Source organism: Triticum urartu, chromosome 7A (genome assembly GCF_056163025.1).
Source record: "Triticum urartu cultivar PI428250 chromosome 7A, HENAU_Tu73, whole genome shotgun sequence".
NCBI lineage: Eukaryota > Viridiplantae > Streptophyta > Magnoliopsida > Poales > Poaceae > Triticum > Triticum urartu.
Window position 1 is genome coordinate 164,515,206 of NC_141879.1, and position 18,741 is coordinate 164,533,946.

General features: G+C 49.3%; 2 protein-coding genes across 2 annotated transcripts; both read left to right on the forward strand.

The window, feature by feature from the left end:
* Positions 1–6,744: 6,744 nt before the first annotated feature.
* On the forward strand, positions 6,745–8,313 carry LOC125521142 (GDSL-like Lipase/Acylhydrolase superfamily protein). The gene is made up of 2 exons (XM_048686191.2): positions 6,745–7,187; positions 7,312–8,313. Exons 1-2 carry the CDS (start codon positions 6,822–6,824, stop codon positions 8,011–8,013), a joined length of 1,068 nt encoding a protein of 355 aa, XP_048542148.1. The 5' UTR covers positions 6,745–6,821; the 3' UTR covers positions 8,014–8,313.
* Positions 8,314–10,031: 1,718 nt separating this feature from the next.
* On the forward strand, positions 10,032–17,380 carry LOC125522385 (soluble starch synthase 2-3, chloroplastic/amyloplastic). The gene is made up of 8 exons (XM_048687443.2): positions 10,032–10,661; positions 10,753–11,458; positions 11,547–11,611; positions 12,428–12,505; positions 12,596–12,706; positions 12,804–12,848; positions 13,231–13,404; positions 16,093–17,380. The coding sequence occupies exons 1-8, from the start codon at positions 10,398–10,400 to the stop codon at positions 17,047–17,049; spliced, it is 2,400 nt and encodes a 799-aa protein (XP_048543400.2). The 5' UTR covers positions 10,032–10,397; the 3' UTR covers positions 17,050–17,380.
* Positions 17,381–18,741: the final 1,361 nt, after the last annotated feature.

The following is an 18,741-nucleotide window of genomic DNA, read 5'->3' on the forward strand; positions in this document are numbered from 1 at the left end:
AGTAACATCGCATAGCATAACCCTAACTGCTGATCCTCCCCTCGTCGCCCTGTGAGAGAGCGATCACCGGTTGTATCTGGCACTTGGAAGGGTGTGTTTTATTAAGTATCCGGTTCTAGTTGTCATAAGGTCAAGGTACAACTCCAAGTCATCCTGTTACCGAAGATCACGGCTATTCGAATAGATTAACTTCCCTGCAGGGGTGCACCACATACCCCAACACGCTCGATCCCATTTGGCCGGACACACTTTCCTGAGTCATGCCCGGCCTCGGAAGATCAACACGTCACAGCCCCACCTAGACCAACAGAGAGGTCAGCACGCCGGTCTAAACCTAAGCGCCCAGGGGTCTGGGCCCATCGCCCTTAGCACACCTGCACGTTGCGAACGCGGCCGAAAGCAGACCTAGCCTAGTGGCGTTCCAGTCCAATCCGGCGCGCGCCACTCAGTCGCTGACGTCACGAAGGCTTCGGCTGATACCACGACGCCGGGATACCCATAACTACTCCCGCGTAGATGGTTAGTGCGTATAGACCAAATGGCCAGACTCAGATTAAATATCCAGATCTCGTTAAGCATGTTAAATATCCGCGAACGTCGACCAGGGCCAGGCCCACCTCTCTCCTAGGTGGTCGGAACCTGCCCTGTCGCTCCGCCACAAAGTAACAGTCGGGAGCCGTCGGGAACCCAGGTCCACCTCTACCGGGATGGAGCCACCTGCCCCTTCCGCCCCCATCTCCGAACAGTATCACAGGTAATGTAACTGTGTAAAGTATATCGTATATGCCCGTGATCACCTCCCGAAGTGATCACGGCCCAGTAGTATAGCATGGCAGACGAACAAGAGTGTAGGGCCACTGATGGAACACTAGCATCCTATACTAAGCAGTAGGATAGCAGGTAATGGTAACAACAGTAGTAGCAAGGACAGGTTATGCATCAGGATAGGAATAACGGAAAGCAGTAACATGCTACACTACTCTAATGCAAGCAGTATAGAGAAGATTAGGCAATATCTGGTGATCAAAGGGGGGGCTTGCCTGGTTGCACTGGCAAGAGAGAGTGGTCGTCAACACCGTAGTCGTACTGGGTAGCAACGGCGTCGGTCTCGGTGTCTAGCGAGAGAAGAGGGGGAAGAAACAATAAATATAATGCAAACAAATGCATGACGATGCATGACATGACAAAGCGTGATGCTAGGTGTGCCCTAACGCGGTATAAGGTGGTACCGGTGAAGGGGGGGAAACATCCGGGAAATTATCCCCGGTGTTTCGCGTTTTCGGACAGACGAACCAGAGGGGGAAAGTTGCGTGTTTGCTATGCTAGGGATGTGCGGTGGACGAACAGGCTGCGTATCCGGATTCGTCTCGTCGTTCTGAGCAACTTTCATGTACAAAGTATTTTCATCCGAGCTACGGATTATTTTATATTAATTTTTAAGGATTTTAAATCATTTTCTAGAAATTAGCATAATTAAATTAATTTAGAAATTGCAATTATGATGTCAGCGTGACATCAGCATGATGTCAGCAGGACCAAAGGTTGACTAGGTCAACCCTGCAGGTGGGTCCCGTATGTCATAGTTACAATAACCTAATTAATCTATTAATCAGTTTAATTAGTTAATTAGGTATCTAATGTTTAATTAGTTTAATTCAACAGGATTAATTAAGTTAATTAAGTCAATTAATTAATTAACATTTTTATTTACTTATTTAGTTAATTATTTATTTTTAAGTTCTTTTTTTAATCGTTCTGGTGCGGGGCCCCCTTGTCATAGGCCCCTGGGGGCCTAACGGGCGCGGGTGACGGGCGCTAGGCGCCAGCCCGATACGGCGCTGGGCCGTGGGTGTGCACCCGACTGGGCGCCGCGGGGCGGTTGGCGGGCACGGGCACCGGCGCGCCGGCGAGTGTGTCCGGCGGCGAGTCGGCGGATGAGCAGCGGCAACAGTGGAGCGGAGCGGCAACAAGATCTTCACTGATTTCAATATCTATGATCGTCACTTTAGAAGTGCCAAAATTACTAAAGAATGAATACTAATGGTTGTGTTGATATGGGTCAAATGTACAGCCTTGGTTGAAAGTTAGATTACCTTTGATTCTACCATAGGCATGCTGTGCAGCGATACGGTGAGCAGAAGGTCGTGTCGCTGGTGTGGTCGCCCTCCGCGCAACGGTATGCACACCTTCGCACCGGAATCGGCCTGGAATGGCCTCGTCATGCAGATCGACCGCGCGGCAGCGCGACTATGCTCCGGTGCTCAGCTGGGTAGAAGACCGGAGCCAACGACGAGGGCGGCGTTTCTCTTCCTCGCCGCGCCGCAAAGCTGTGCCCGAGATCGTCCCGCCCACATCCGGACGGGCCAGCTGGGTATCCGGCACGAACGGAGAGCGGCGAACCCTTCTGCACCGACCGGCCGGATCTGGCTACACAGGATGCTATACCGGCGGGCGCGTGGGCTCGCTCGAGGTGGGGAGAGGAGGGGTCGGTCAACGCCGTGGCGGGAAGAGGAGGGGCCGGACGACGTCGAGGGAAGGGGAGGCGCCATGGAGAGGAGTGGCTAAGAGCCTGAGGGAGAGAGGAGCAGCTGTGAGGGGAGAAAACGAGAGCAGTAGCTGCGGTGGAGATTGTCCCTGCGGTGGACATCCAACGAGAGCAGTAGCTCAGTTGACTTGCCTTGTGTAACATGCGCCTATACATCCAACGTTCATTCCATATCCAAGGGACAACAACGATTCAAGGCCAAAACTGCCGAGACTTAGGCCAACTCCACCGCACGACTACAAACGAAGGTCTGCTTTGTCTGGATTTTGTCCATTTGAGTCACGAAAACAGATCGGTCAATAGCCTGAATGTGGTTTCTGCATCCAACGTGGTCGGAGCATCTCCAAATTTGCGACCAAAAAAATGTTAAAAACCAAAATAAAATGTACAATAGATAAACTTAATAATTTATATGTCCCCAAAGTCCACTTACATTAATAATAACTTAAAATAGAAAAAAAAGACAACGGATGGCAGATCGTCATCCTCGTTGGTGAGGTCGACGTACTCCGGCGCTTACGCCCACAGAAAGGCTTCCTGGTACTCATCTAGAGCCTCCACCTGCTGGGACGTCTGAGCCATGTTTGTGTCGTCGCCACCCTTTGGGCCGCCTCCTCCTCGAGCTCGCGGCGCTCGGCCTCCGTGTCAAGCTCTAACTGGCCTCCAGCTGCATCATGCGCTCGTGCTCCGCCCGCTCCACCTCCATTGCCCGGGACTCCCATTCCAGGAGGTGTTGGCGCAGCACCTCCTCTGGCATGCCCAGCCAAACAGGCGGAGCAGCCACATACACGGGCACACTAGACGGAGCCCATATGTACGTTTGGCCCTCCGCCTGAGGAGGGGGTGGAGGCGGTGGCCTCCATGCCTGGCACGGGAGGCGTCGGCGGTGCATTGGCCCCAACGTCGGCAACGCTATCGGCCATCGCCTGCGGCATGTGAGGCCAGTATGACTCCTCCAAGCATTCAGACTCCTCGATCTGGCGTCGGCTGGCTTCCTCAAGGGTGGCCACTTGCACGACTTCCTCCTTTTCCGCCTTCACGACCAGCGGCGGTGCCGGCGTAGACGATTCAACAGGAGAACCCAAGCTTTGTCGCTGCCAGGCCTCGTTTATAATTTATATGTTTCACATTTGTGGAACGGAGATAAAAGTAATGGATTTTGATCTCATGGATACGAATGATGATTCGATAATGTCGACTAAGATAGGCACTGATTGATGACATAGACTCTTCTAAGATTCTTTGCACATTACCGTTTCTACCACAATACAAGTAACAGGGATTTCAATTATTATCCGATTATTACTCTTTATTTTTATACATACGAATTTTAACATGCATCATGTTTTAACTTCAACAAATTATTTTAAATGCCCGTGGCAACGCATGGGCATTCTACTAGTAGCAAGTGGTATATGTAACTTCAGAAGTAACGTGTTAAACTATCTTTTTCCTATTGCACAATTATGCAAACATGTTTTTAGCACAGGGGAACTCTTTGTTTGCGTGATTTACCTCCCTTCCAAAACTAGTGAATGCGCACGTGCAACACACGTTAATATTTAGGCAATATATTAATTCCACGTGGATATTAGGTATGCTATTTGTGTGTTAATTTTGTGATTAGTGCAATATTTGTTATAATATTAATTGCACGTTAAACATGTTTAACGCTCGCCATTGGAGCAGTCTAGGTCGTTGGATTAACTTAGTTCGATGGTCGAGATCAGTTGGATCTACCCCTTTGGGTCTTTTTATATTGGTATAGATAAGTGTCATGGTTTCAAATTTAAACTAAAACCATGATGGTAGTAAACAATGGATGGAAACTTATTACTACCTCTGTTCTGGACTGACATGTGTATTAGTATCATTTATCATGTAGCAGATGCTTCTGCTGCTACATGTTCTTAATGAACTAATTTGTTACTCCTTTCCTTTATGTACGAATGGCCTGAAGAGAGTTATCCCTCATGGGAAGATTGACCAGTGTACATTGTATCTGAGGATATAACAAAACAAGTTTACAGGAAACACAGAAGAGGGGAGCTAAGGGTATGCGACCTTCTAAGATTTGTAAAAGGGTGCCCATTTTCCTGTCAGTAATACTGAATTCTCTTCAGTTGCTTTAGTCTAAAACGATATTGAAGACAGCCTAGAAAAACATATCATGTTCTCCATCTATTTGTTCCTGATGACTGTTGTGGTGTGGAATATAAAATGGGGATTTTGACTTGCAGATGTTCAAGCTGGAGGATGTGGGAATATGGATCAATGAGAAGAAAAAGGAAGGCTTTGATGTCACGTATGAGAACGATAGAAGGATCTTGGTGGAAGGCTGTGAGGATGGGTAAGTGGTTGCCTACTACCAGGAACCAAGGCAGGATGATGTGCCTCTAGGAAAAATTTCAGAAAACAAAGCAAGGAAACCGTTGCAACGAGTAAGAGTTTGCCTTAAGAAAACAAAGCAACGGGTACAGACATAGTTAGACAAGTTTGTCTTAAGAAGACTAAGCAAAACAACAACACTAGATCGAAAGCAAGGCCTCCTGCCTTGGACCTCCAGACTATTCCTGCTCATCAGTCTCCATGTAGTACGCATGATTAAGGTAACCTACATCCATGGTGCTACCAGTTGTTGCAACAACCGGATCGAATGAAAAGAGTAGCAAAGCAACGGCAAGTACTCATCCAAAGTACTCGCAAGACTTACATCAAATCTATACTTGATATGCATTGGTATCAAAGGGGTGGAGTAATATGTGTGGACTAAACTGCAGAAGTACCAGAATAAGGGGAAGAAGCTCATCCCATCGAAGAGTACATCTTTCAGCAGTGGAAGCGAGGAGTGTATATGGTATCATCTTGTACATACATATAGCAATCACCTTCATAGTGATCCTCTCCTCGTCACCCTGTTGGAAAGCGCTCTCTGGGGTTATCGGGGTGTGTTTCAAGTATTCGGTTTTAGTTGTAAGAGCTCAGGATACAACTCCAAGTCGATATGTTACCGTGGACACAGCTATTCGAATAGTTTAACTTCCTTGTAAGGGTGCATCACATTTTTCGATACGCTCGATTACCTCTGATCGGGCACACTTTTCTGGGCAATGTGCGGCCTTGGATAATTGACTCGCAGAAGTCTTACCTAGGCTCTCTAGAGAGGTCACCCGTCAGTCTATCCTAAGCGTGAAGGGGTCATGAGCCAATCACTCTAAGCACTCCTGCACGTGGCGCGACTGGTCGGGGACCAAGCCCACCTCTATATACACAGCAGGCATGCCGCTCACCCCAACAATCAGCCCGCAGTCTGTACTGTGACATCAGGCAGAGCTTTCGGGAGGAACTGACGACGCTGAGGGCCCCATACACCATAATCCCACGGGGTGATTAGTGTGTATATGCCAGTGACAGTCTCAGATCAAATACTCAAATCTTGTTGAGCGTGTTATTAAGAAATAACCTTGGACATCGACTAGGGCCCAGGCCCACCTCTCTCCTAGGTGGTCTCTACCTGCCTTGTCGTTCCGCCACGTTGAATCACTCGAGGCTGTCGGGAACCCAGGCCTATCACTACCTAGATGGTACCATCTATTCCTTCAGCCCCTAGTTCGAACATTATCATAAGTATTACGTTATTATATAGTATATCTGTGATCATTGGCCAAAGAGACCACGGCTCAATAATGTAGCAATGCAAACGGTGAGACTCTAGCAGACAACTAACATTTATTTACTTCGCAGCGAAGCACGGGTGATTCAAGATAGTTCTAATTTTTTTAAAGACGGTTCTAATTCTTTTTTTTACGGCAACACGGTTCTAATTCTACCGTTGCAACGCACAAGGAGATGTGCTGGTCTCTAACAATGTATGTAGGAGTTTTTTGTTGCATGGATCGGACGGTTGAAGATCGTAATATAAGTCACCTTTGACGGTCGGGAAAATGGCGGTTATTTCTGTGTTTTTAGACGGCTGACGCCTGGCAATCACCCCAAAAATATTTTTGTATGCGAGGAGGATCACCTGCCGCCGGCTGACATCCGCCACATCAGTAAACGACCAGGTTAGGCCAACTCCTCCGCTTGCCACCGAATTAAGCTCGCTGAAAAGTTCCCCTCCCGACGCTTCGCAGGTAGGTAGGTGCATCCATCCCCAACTCCCCGGCCGTGCCGCACACCCCCATCTATATATGCAAATCCAGTCCATTCCTGATCAACCAGGACTTGATTAGTAGAGCAAGAGGCCTGAACAAGCACGCGCTCGCAGATCATCGACATGGGTTGTGAGAGGACGCCGCTGGCCGTTGCTCTGGCACTGGCCCTGCTCCTGGGCCTCGCCCACGGCGACGTGGTGCAGTTCATCTTCGGCGACTCGCTGTCGGACGTGGGCAACAACAACTACCTGACCAAGAGCCTCGCGCGCGCGGCGCTGCCGTGGTACGGCATCGACTTCGGCAGCGGCATGCCCAACGGCAGGTTCTGCAACGGCCGCACCGTCGCGGACATCATCGGCGACAAGATGGGCCTCCCGCGCCCGCCCGCGTTCCTGGACCCGTCCGTGGACGAGACCGTCATCGCCAAGAGCGGCCTCAACTACGCGTCCGGCGGCGGCGGCATCCTCAACGAGACCTCGTCCCTCTTCGTAAGACACCCATCCATCACTTCACCAACTTCTCGTAGCTAGACAGCATGGTAGTATCATGAGACATGAACGCTCCGGTTCGATCATCTCATCTGACTGAGACCCATGGCGCATGCATTTGCAGATCCAGAGGTTCTCGCTGTACAAGCAGATCGAGCTGTTCCAGGGGACGCAGGCGTTCATGCGGGAGAAGATCGGGCGGGCGGCGGCGGACAAGCTGTTCGGCGAGGCCTACTACGTGGTGGCCATGGGCGCCAACGACTTCATCAACAACTACCTGCTCCCCGTCTACTCCGACTCGTGGACCTACAACGGCGACACCTTCGTCAAGTACATGGTCACCACCCTGGAGGCCCAGCTCCGGCTCCTGCACGGGCTGGGCGCGCGCCGGGTCACCTTCTTCGGGCTGGGGCCCATGGGCTGCATCCCGCTGCAGCGGCTCCTGCAGAGGTCCTCCACGGCGTGCCAGGAGTCCACCAACAAGCTCGCCCTCAGCTTCAACAAGCAGGCCGGCGCGGTGATCAGGGAGCTGGCGGCGTCGCTGCCCAACGCCACGTTCCAGTTCGGGGACGTCTACGACTACTTCCAGGACATCATCGACCGCCCCTACATGCACGGCTTCAACAACTCCCACGCGCCCTGCTGCACGCTCGGCAAGGTGCGGCCGACCCTGACGTGCACCCCGCTCTCCACGCTCTGCAAGGACCGCAGCAAGTACGTGTTCTGGGACGAGTACCACCCCACCGACAGGGCCAACGAGCTCATCGCGCTCGAGACGCTCAAGCGGCTCAACATCACCGTCGTTGCCAACACCACCTCCAGCTAGCCTGCCTGCCTGCCACCGACGCCGCCCACCAAAATGCGTACGCTTCGACATGCATGGGCGCTGCTGCTGTGTGTTGTCTTAATTATACTGCGTGTGCTTCGATTGTAACCAAAGTAGGATGATCGAAAATTCTAGGATGATGTCCAAGAAATGGGATGGAGAATAGATGCATGTACGTGTCCTGGATATGAAATTTTTTTGAGTATGAGAGAACAGCATACCAGGATCATGCATCTATCTTAAATCTCAAGAGGCCACTATTAAGACGTTGATGTTTAAGACGGTGATGTTCTATTTGCATGTGAAATTTCAAGTTCAAAGACGGTACCATTTATGAGCTATGGAATCAGCCATGAATAGTGATGTTTACTGTTGACACTATTCATTGCTGCTTTTGTCTTTTGGTAATGTGTTTGAACTTGGAAATTTCACATACTAATAGAACATCACACTCTTAAGACGTAATATTTCTTTAAGATTTTATTTTTGAAACTTCGCCTGAAGGGTGCTGATGTGCCCGCTATTCATCTAGGAGACTAGGAAAATATATGCAAAAAGATTCATACATATTTAAAAATGATAAATATGTATAGAGAAAATGTTTATCAAGTATAGAAAAATATATGCAAAAAATATAAATATGTATGAAATTTTTTAGCAAGTATTTAAATCTAGCATTTGAAATAAAATTAAACAAGTATTAGAAAAATGTTAAACGTGTATAGAAAAATGTTACCATGTAATTAAAAATTGTATAAAATTATCATGTATTTTTTAAAAAATAACCAAGCATTTAAAAACAAATATTTAAAAATGTTAATAAAGGATTTGAAAAATTCTAAACGTGTATACAAAAATGTTGACCATGTATTAAAAAATGTTAATCTTGTATTTAAAAATGTAATCAAGCATTTAGAAAAACAGTTAAATTGTATAGAAATGTACCCAGAAAATCTTAATATTATATTTCAAAAATGTAATCAAGCATTTGAAAAATGTTTTAAAAATGTGTATAGAAAAAATGTTAACCATGTATTTAAAAAATCATAAACTTGTATTTGAAACATGTTAATCATGTATTAGATATATACCAAATATGTATGTAAAATAACAATGAAAACCCAAGGGAAACGAAAGAAAAACAAATGAAAACAGGAAAAAAAACAAAAAATGAAGGAAAAGAAAAGAAAAAACATTGAAAACCAAGAAAGAAACAAAGAGAACCGGAGAATAACAAACAAAAGGGAAAGAAAAGGTGAAAAAAACTAGTAAAAACAAGAAACAAAGAAAAAAGGGTGACAAACAAGGAAAACAAATTTTAAAAACCCGGAAAGGCAACGGTAAGATGACTCTTTTCCTTCAAGTTGGTAGCGCCCTACCAGGGTAACACGAACTTGACGATGACTTTATGGCTAGGAGAGCTACGCTGGAGCGAGGAGATCCGGACCAAACCATGTGCGCTACAAAAGTGTATTATTATTTTTTGCAAAAATGATCCAAATCTATTATCAAAATTCAGCAAAATACAAAACATCTCGAACATAATAAACAATACATTGAGATTCCAGGACCCAAACAACCACTACTGCCGCGAAGAAAAAAGGATTGGGAGGACAGAAATTATCCTAACCACGTTCGTCCTCGGTTGTTGGTCTCATCGCGCGCTAAACAACCTGGACAACAGAAAAGGCAAAGCAGTGTCCTCCGCTCCGCAGCAAAGAAGACAAATCGTCACTTGTCAGAGGCCGTCACCCAAGCAAGCAAACTGCAAAGCTTGTTCGTTTGGTTTATCCCGTAGTACGCGCCAACGCATGTGCCGCACCGCGTTTGCGGTGGAGAGCGCAGGCATGCATCAACCAACAAACGAAACAGTGCAGTTGCTTACAGTGCTCCATCCCTCCAAAAAAAAAAGTTGCAGTGCTCTATCTATCTATCTACACAATCAACGCGGGCCTCCTGCTCCTTCGCCGCAAGCCCCGTTCCGTCCTCAGTCTTCACGTGGATTCTGCAACCTCCTTCCAGCAGCTTGTCACCACGGACGCTTCCTCGTGCGCTGCTCGCGTGGCACCGGCCCCGCTTTCCAGCGTGCTCCGCGCGGGCCGCGGCCGCAAATCGCAGACCCAACACGCCACCCGCCAGGGGGCCGTTCGTACGTACCCGCCCCTCGTGTAAAGCCGCCGCCGTCGTCGCCGTCCCCCGCTCGCGGCCATTTCCCCGGCCTGACCCCGTGCGTTTACCCCACAGAGCACACTCCAGTCCAGTCCAGCCCACTGCCGCCGCGCTACTCCCCACTCCCGCTGCCACCACCTCCGCCTGCGCCGCGCTCTGGGCGGAGGACCAACCCGCGCATCGTACCATCGCCCGCCCCGATCCCGGCCGCCGCCATGTCGTCGGCGGTCGCGTCCGCCGCGTCCTTCCTCGCGCTCGCCTCCGCCTCCCCCGGGAGATCACGCAGGCGGGCGAGGGTGAGCGCGCCGCCACCCCACGCCGGGGCCGGCAGGCTGCACTGGCCGCCGTGGCCGCCGCAGCGCACGGCTCGCGACGGAGGTGTGGCCGCGCGCGCCGCCGGGAAGAAGGACGCGAGGGTCGACGACGACGCCGCGTCCGCGAGGCAGCCCCGCGCACGCCGCGGTGGCGCCGCCACCAAGGTAGTTGGTTCGTTATGACTTGCTGTATGGCGCGTGCGCCTCGAGATCAGCTCACGAATTGTTTCTACAAAACGCACGCGCTCGTGTGCAGGTCGCGGAGCGGAGGGATCCCGTCAAGACGCTCGATCGCGACGCCGCGGAAGGTGGCGCGCCGGCACCGCCGGCACCGAGGCAGGACGCCGCCCGTCCACCGAGTATGAACGGCACGCCGGTGAACGGTGAGAACAAATCTACCGGCGGCGGCGGCGCGACCAAAGACAGCGGGCTGCCCGCACCCGCACGCGCGCCCCATCCGTCGACCCAGAACAGAGTACCGGTGAACGGTGAAAACAAAGCTAACGTCGCCTCGCCGCCGACGAGCATAGCCGAGGTCGTGGCTCCGGATTCCGCAGCTACCATTTCCATCAGTGACAAGGCGCCGGAGTCCGTTGTCCCAGCCGAGAAGCCGCCGCCGTCGTCCGGCTCAAATTTCGTGGTCTCGGCTTCTGCTCCCAGGCTGGACATTGACAGCGATGTTGAACCTGAACTGAAGAAGGGTGCGGTCATCGTCGAAGAAGCTCCAAACCCAAAGGCTCTTTCGCCGCCTGCAGCCCCCGCTGTACAAGAAGACCTTTGGGACTTCAAGAAATACATTGGCTTCGAGGAGCCCGTGGAGGCCAAGGATGATGGCTGGGCTGTTGAAGATGATGCGGGCTCCTTTGAACATCACCAGAACCATGATTCCGGACCTTTGGCAGGGGAGAACGTCATGAACGTGGTCGTCGTGGCTGCTGAATGTTCTCCCTGGTGCAAAACAGGCATGGACATTACCTCTTCAGTCTCTCTTCCCGTTGTTCATAAAACTTTGCTCGAATCACTCATAAGAACAAACATTGTGTTGCATAGGTGGTCTTGGAGATGTTGCGGGTGCTCTGCCCAAGGCTTTGGCAAAGAGAGGACATCGTGTTATGGTACTGCAGGCTTTCACTTAACTCTGTTGAGTCCATATGTTCGAATAATATCAGTGATTGGCATAATGTTATTAAGTGCAAGACATGAAAGTGTTCTTCTGTTAGAGTATTTCATAGCCAACCCTGGAGGTTAGGTTGTTGGGGCCTACTGGGTGCGGGAGGGGGTTTGCAAAAAGTGGTGGTTAGCAGTCGGATTTCACAAATAAGGAGGCTGATAACCACGCCATCAGTGAAGGGAATGAATGTCGGGTACCCGATCGACCGTTTTGCCCGACGTCAGGTTTACCTGCCCTGTAGATCCGAATAAGTAGTTCCTATCCTCAGTTAAATACCAAATATCGCCAGCACCCGTGTGTGTATTTATAGTACTGGATGATCAATTTATCAACATTTCCGGTTAATGGTTGCTATCATATTCACTGTAATTGTTAGTAAGCAGTGGATGTTTGTAATGTAGATGATGGCTAAATGTATGTTGTCAAGCTTTCATTTTAAAGAAAATTTTATTGGGAGCTAGTTTTCGGGTTTGGTTAGAGCCACCAAAACCCCAGAATTTTTGGGAGTTGGCTTGTGACAGAGGGTTTTGGGGAGTTAACTTTCGGGATTCAGTTAGAGACGCTCTTACTAGTTCCAGTAAAGAGTAAACTATTTTCTGCAGTCATCCCAATTGTTCTGTACAAATTAAAAGTAGAAAATAGTTGTGGTATCATATAAACCATATATTATTCAAAATCTAGAATCATGGACTTGGCTAGACTTTGATGATCTGAAATTTTAAATTTGATGATAATTGAGAAATGATCCTTTCTATCTTAGGTTGTGGTACCAAGGTATGGGGACTATGAGGAAGCCTACGATGTCGGAGTCCGAAAATACTACAAGGCTGCTGGACAGGTAAGCGAAAATGCAATCAAAGGGGAGCTGAAATTTCAATGCTTACTATCATAATAAATCAATTTTAAGTATTTTTTTTTTGTCCTGCAGGATATGGAAGTGAATTATTTCCATGCTTATATCGATGGAGTTGATTTTGTGTTCATTGACGCTCCTATCTTCCGACACCGTCAGGAAGACATTTATGGGGGCAGCAGACAGGTTAATTTTCTATATGTTGGTGTTTGATTGCACTGATAAACTGAGAATAAGCCAAGGCCTACTGACTGGCATATGATTACACATTTTATTTTTTCAGGAAATTATGAAGCGCATGATTTTGTTCTGCAAGGCCGCTGTCGAGGTATCCTCTCCAACTCAATTGACAACCTATTACCACTATACAATTATGTGTATGCATGTATTTCAACAGATACGTAATCTCCCTTGTGAAGTGTATATATACTAATAACATTTCAATACCTCACATGCACATTTGGTCAAGCGTTATGATTTAACTTCTGATAATCTATTGCACTGATGAACAATAATATTGATGATCCTTGTTACTTCATCGTTATGTTTATGTTCTCTTCACCGCGCATTGATTTTGGAAATAGCATTTCCACCTGCCACAAACAATAATATATACTCCTACTTTCATCCAATGTAGATATTTTCGCACTTGGCATATCATCCCATTAAATATTATTGGTCCATCATTTTTATTCCTCTATAATTTGCAGGTTCCTTGGCACGTTCCATGCGGCGGTGTCCCTTATGGGGATGGAAATCTGGTGTTTATTGCAAATGATTGGCACACGGCACTCCTGCCTGTCTATCTGAAAGCATATTACAGGGACCATGGTTTGATGCAGTACACTCGGTCCATTATGGTGATACATAACATCGCGCACCAGGTTCCTTTTCTCCTAATCTTGATTTTTCTCTAGTCTCTACTATTCACTCCACATTGTTTGAGGAAACTAAAGGGGTTGCAAAATTATGATGGCTTATGAAAGTTATAGAGGTAAATGCATCAGTGGTGCTTGAACTTGTCACGCATGTTCACTTTGGTGCTTACAGTTGTAGACTACGGAAAACTGGTGCAAAAACTTGGCTGTTGTGTGCAATACGGTGTATTTTCCGTATGTAGGGTCAAACGTTGCCTATGTGGCATTGTATTCCCGTCTATAGATGTTAGACCGTGCCTACATCGCCATTGGGCCCACACATTCCCTATTACATGTGGGACCCACTTGTCAGCCTATGACATAAATAAAATGGAAATTTATAATAAAAATGATGGCCTGGGGTCTTGAAAATGGGACCTCGCAGGTATGCCGCTAGCCAGCACGCCCTAATCATTAATCCCCTATGCACTTCAGTATGTGTGTGTCTGTGTGTGGAGTGGTGGGGGGGGGGGGTATGTATTCTTATATCCTTTGCTCTAAGGCTATCATTAGCGTGCTAGCACCGCCAGGTCTCCATCAACACCGACATCATCCACGACCTCATCCAGCTCTTCCTCAACAAGCCCACCTCCAGCCTCAACTCGGGCAGCACCTTCATGGTGGCCCAGGTGCTCCGCACCATCGCTCGAAGTGGCAACGTCGTTGTCATGACCATCCACCAACTCAACACGCAAAATCCTCAACATCATTTGACAGTGAGCATGCCCCTCTTGTCATTTCCCCCTCATACCCAAACCTGTCTCGATAACCCTTGGAGCTGCACAAGTTGTGACCATCGCCTGCGTCGCTGCACAACGCCTGACCTAGCCGGACCGTTATAGAAGCCTGCCTTGGGAGCCCATACCTCCCTGCACATCCTCCTCTTTCCCCATAGACCGTGCCGCCATCGCAAATAGACTTCTCCTCTCCTCCTTCTCCTGCTCTGGCCGTTTTCCCCGCCGCGAAGCTGCAATCCATGGCGAGTTGGCCATGGCCCTATTCCCCAATTGCTCGCACTAGGAGGTCCTCCTCGAAGCCTAGCACCTTTCCCCCTCACTAATTGCAAGTTGGGGAGCCCCTCACGAGCTCCCTACATCGGCCGTAGTCGCCTGCCGCCTCAACTCTGGTCCAGACCTCGTTCCCGTGGCCTCGATGACATCTCCTCGACCTCCCATTCCACACGCGGCCTGGAGAGGATCACCGCATGTTCATCCATCTGACCCGAATCATCATAGAACCAACGCCAGAGAGGTCATCCCGACGACGTCGCACTGTTCCTCTATTTCCCCCAAGCTGTGTCGCGTCATAATATAAGACGGGCTTGTTTGTATCTCTAGGGGTCATCGGGTTCAATGGCTAGCTCATGCATGGACCTGACTTTAGGTCCCAGGTTCGAACCCCCGCGTGCACATAATTTATTTGCTATTTATTTCTCCTATCTACTGATAAGTGGGACCCACACATCATACTAAGCCCTTTTTGTCTCTTGCCTGCTGATAAGTGGGACCCACACGCAATACTTAGCCAGAGAGAGAACATGAGCTTGTTGGTGCCACGTTGGCAAGCCACGCCAGCAGTCTTAACGGCTACAAACAGAGGATATGGTGTCACGTCAGCGTGCAGAGCGTTTACGCATGGAAAGTGCACTATATGCACACAAGAGCCAGAGCCAGGTTTTTGCACCAGTTTTTTGTATTCTACAACTGCGAGCACCAAAGTGTACATGCCGAACCAAAGTGAACACGGCGAGTCCATTCTTTTCTGGTACGATGGGTGGCTCAAAGACACCCCAATAGAAGCTATCACCTCGGACATTGCCAATTGGGTGCCGAACTACATTAAAGTGGCAAGGTCAGTTGATTGCGCTATGTGTTGGATCAGGGACATAAACGATCCCATAAATATTGCAATGTTCATTCAAATTCTTAACATTTGCGAGGCCCTTCATGATTTCCATCTCCCTCATATCAGAGACATTTGGTCGTGTACACTAAATTTCTCAGGTCACTTCTCGTCTAAATCCGCATACGTAGCTCACTTCAATGACTTGACTTTGGTCCAGCTAACGCCATTTGGCGCTCTTGGGCCCCTTTGCGTAGCAATTTTTTCATATGGCTCGCTCCGCGCAATAGGATTTGGATCACGGGCAGACGCGCTAGATGAGGTCTTCCACACAATGAACATTGCGTTCTTTGCTCTGCTCTTCCAGAAGACACTTGTGATTTTATTACGAGTTGTGCCATAGATGCCGGTGGGTTTCAGCTAGGAACAGGGTGTCACCTTCGGACAAGAAGAAGTTGCATAGTTTGGTCGTCTTAACTGCTTGGTCGATTTGGAAGGAGCACAACAACAGTCTTTGAAGGCAAAGCTAATTCCCTCGATCAAGTTATTAGACGGATCAAATGTGGTACAGTGCCATGGCTAGTTGCTTGGAGTCACTTTTAAGCTAGGTCGCTTGCCATCACGCTTTGTGTTAAGCGCTTGGGGTCGCTTTTGCTCAATTTGTATTTTGTTGTTATGTGTTTTTAGTTATGTAGCCTGAACTTTCTGGACTTAGTTTTTTCCTCTATAATGATCACATGCTTTGGTCAGTTATTCCTTTCTTGGGTACTCCGTTGGGCTAATTCTTTCTCTTGATTGATGTTGTATATGCAGGGCCGTGGCCCAGTAGATGAATTCCCGTTCACCGAGTTGCCTGAGCACTACCTGGAACACTTCAGACTGTACGACCCCGTGGGTGGTGAGCACGCCAACTACTTCGCCGCCGGCCTGAAGATGGCGGACCAGGTTGTCGTGGTGAGCCCCGGGTACCTGTGGGAGCTCAAGACGGTGGAGGGCGGCTGGGGGCTTCACGACATCATACGGCAGAACGACTGGAAGACCCGCGGCATCGTCAACGGCATCGACAACATGGAGTGGAACCCCGAGGTGGACGTCCACCTCCAGTCGGACGGCTACACCAACTTCTCCCTGAGCACGCTGGACTCCGGCAAGCGGCATTGCAAGGAGGCCCTGCAGCGCGAGCTGGGCCTGCAGGTCCGCGCCGACGTGCCGCTGCTCGGCTTCATCGGCCGCCTGGACGGGCAGAAGGGCGTGGAGATCATCGCGGACGCCATGCCCTGGATCGTGAGCCAGGACGTGCAGCTGGTCATGCTGGGCACCGGCCGCCACGACCTGGAGAGCATGCTGCGGCACTTCGAGCGGGAGCACCACGACAAGGTGCGCGGGTGGGTGGGGTTCTCCGTGCGCCTGGCGCACCGGATCACGGCGGGCGCCGACGCGCTCCTCATGCCCTCCCGGTTCGAGCCGTGCGGGCTGAACCAGCTCTACGCCATGGCCTACGGCACCGTCCCCGTCGTGCACGCCGTCGGCGGGCTGAGGGACACCGTGCCGCCGTTCGACCCCTTCAACCACTCCGGCCTCGGGTGGACGTTCGACCGCGCCGAGGCGCACAAGCTGATCGAGGCGCTCGGGCACTGCCTCCGCACCTACCGGGACTACAAGGAGAGCTGGAGGGGCCTCCAGGAGCGCGGCATGTCGCAGGACTTCAGCTGGGAGCATGCCGCCAAGCTCTACGAGGACGTCCTCCTCAAGGCCAAGTACCAGTGGTGAACGCTAGCTGCTAGCCGCTCCAGCCCCGCATGCGTGCATGCATGAGAGGGTGGAACTGCGCATTGCGCCCGCAGGAACGTGCCATCCTTCTCGATGGGAGCGCCGGCATCCGCGAGGTGCAGTGACATGAGAGGTGTGTGTGGTTGAGACGCTGATTCCGATCTCGATCTGGTCCGTAGCAGAGTAGAGCGGACGTAGGGAAGCGCTCCTTGTTGCAGGTATATGGGAATGTTGTCAACTTGGTATTGTAGTTTGCTATGTTGTATGCGTTATTACAATGTTGTTACTTATTCTTGGTAAGTCGGAGGCAAAGGGCGAAAGCTAGCTCACATGTCACATGTCTGATGGATCCACTCACATAGTTTGGTTTAGTGGTGCAGTGCAAACGGCACGAGTGGGAAGTGAATTCGTCCCTGCTTAAATTAACACTTTCAGTAATAATCAGTTAAAACAAGGGAAAGGTTTCCCCTCAGCCGGTGGATTATAGCCACTGCGTCCGCCGTCTCGTACGTTTACCACATGTCCTTATTCTTTATCCACTCTTCATGATTTTTATCCATTCGTTATTTTCTTCTTCCCCTCTCAATCTTGCTCACACCCTCTTGCCTGCAGCCGTGCTCCAGGACCGCCACCCGCCAAGGCGCAGATCGTCGAAGGACGCCGATGGTCGTCCTTTCTCCTCTTCTAGCGCTCCCTATGCCTGCAACCATGGCCACCGCTCGAGCGCGTACGCCTAAGCTCCACTCCGGCCACCGTCAGTCTAGCAATGCCGCTCCGGCTGTCGTCGCTTCAGTTGGAGATGCTTTTTTATACTTTCCGCAACAAGTGCCTTGTTGCAGAAATCCTCCCGCAACATCATCTATGTTGCAGCAAATTTCTCGATTCACACCGTAGACGACATCATCATTTTTCAGTGATATTTTTTCTGCAACATGATTCATATTGCAAAAGTCCTCCCGCAACATCATCTATGTTGCAAAAAAGGCGAAAGACAAAAACAATAATTCTGCAACATCACCTATGTTGCAAAAGTCCTCTCGCAATATCATCTTTTTTGCAAAAATGTTGAAGATAAAATCAAATTTTCGGGCGAAATAATGCTTTGGTTTTTTGTTGTTGCAACAAAGCAAGTATTGCAGCGCGAGCTTGTAACGTCTATCTTGTTGCAATTCGCGACACACCTCATTGCTGAGATCGGATGGCTATTTGTGGCTTAATCCAGCGGCGTAGGAGGCGGTGGATGTTTTCAATAAATCCATCGGCGGACGCGTAGGGTCGCCCATATATGATTATGTTCCCATCATTACAAGTTTGTGTATTAATTGTGGTATTAACTCAAAAAAAAGAGAGATTGCCTGTACTATGAGACCAGTCGCAGTGGGGAGTAACTTAGAGGGTGCTTGGATACGTTTTTAGTCTCATGACTAAAAGTTGTGGGACTAAAACTTGCTAGCCTTACCCATGTTTGGATCCAAATACTAAAGAAACTAAAATCAAGTTAATGTGCATTTATTATCCTTCAAACTCTTTAATCCAGAACTCGTCTGTATTCAAGGAGAGGAGTTAAATGAGGAGAGAGATGACTAGTCCATATTTTAGTAGGGGTACCCCTCACTAAATTTTTTTAGTCTCAAGACTAGTTTTAGCCTCTCTTTAGTCAGGGGTGCTTGGAACTTTAGCCTCTTAAAGAGA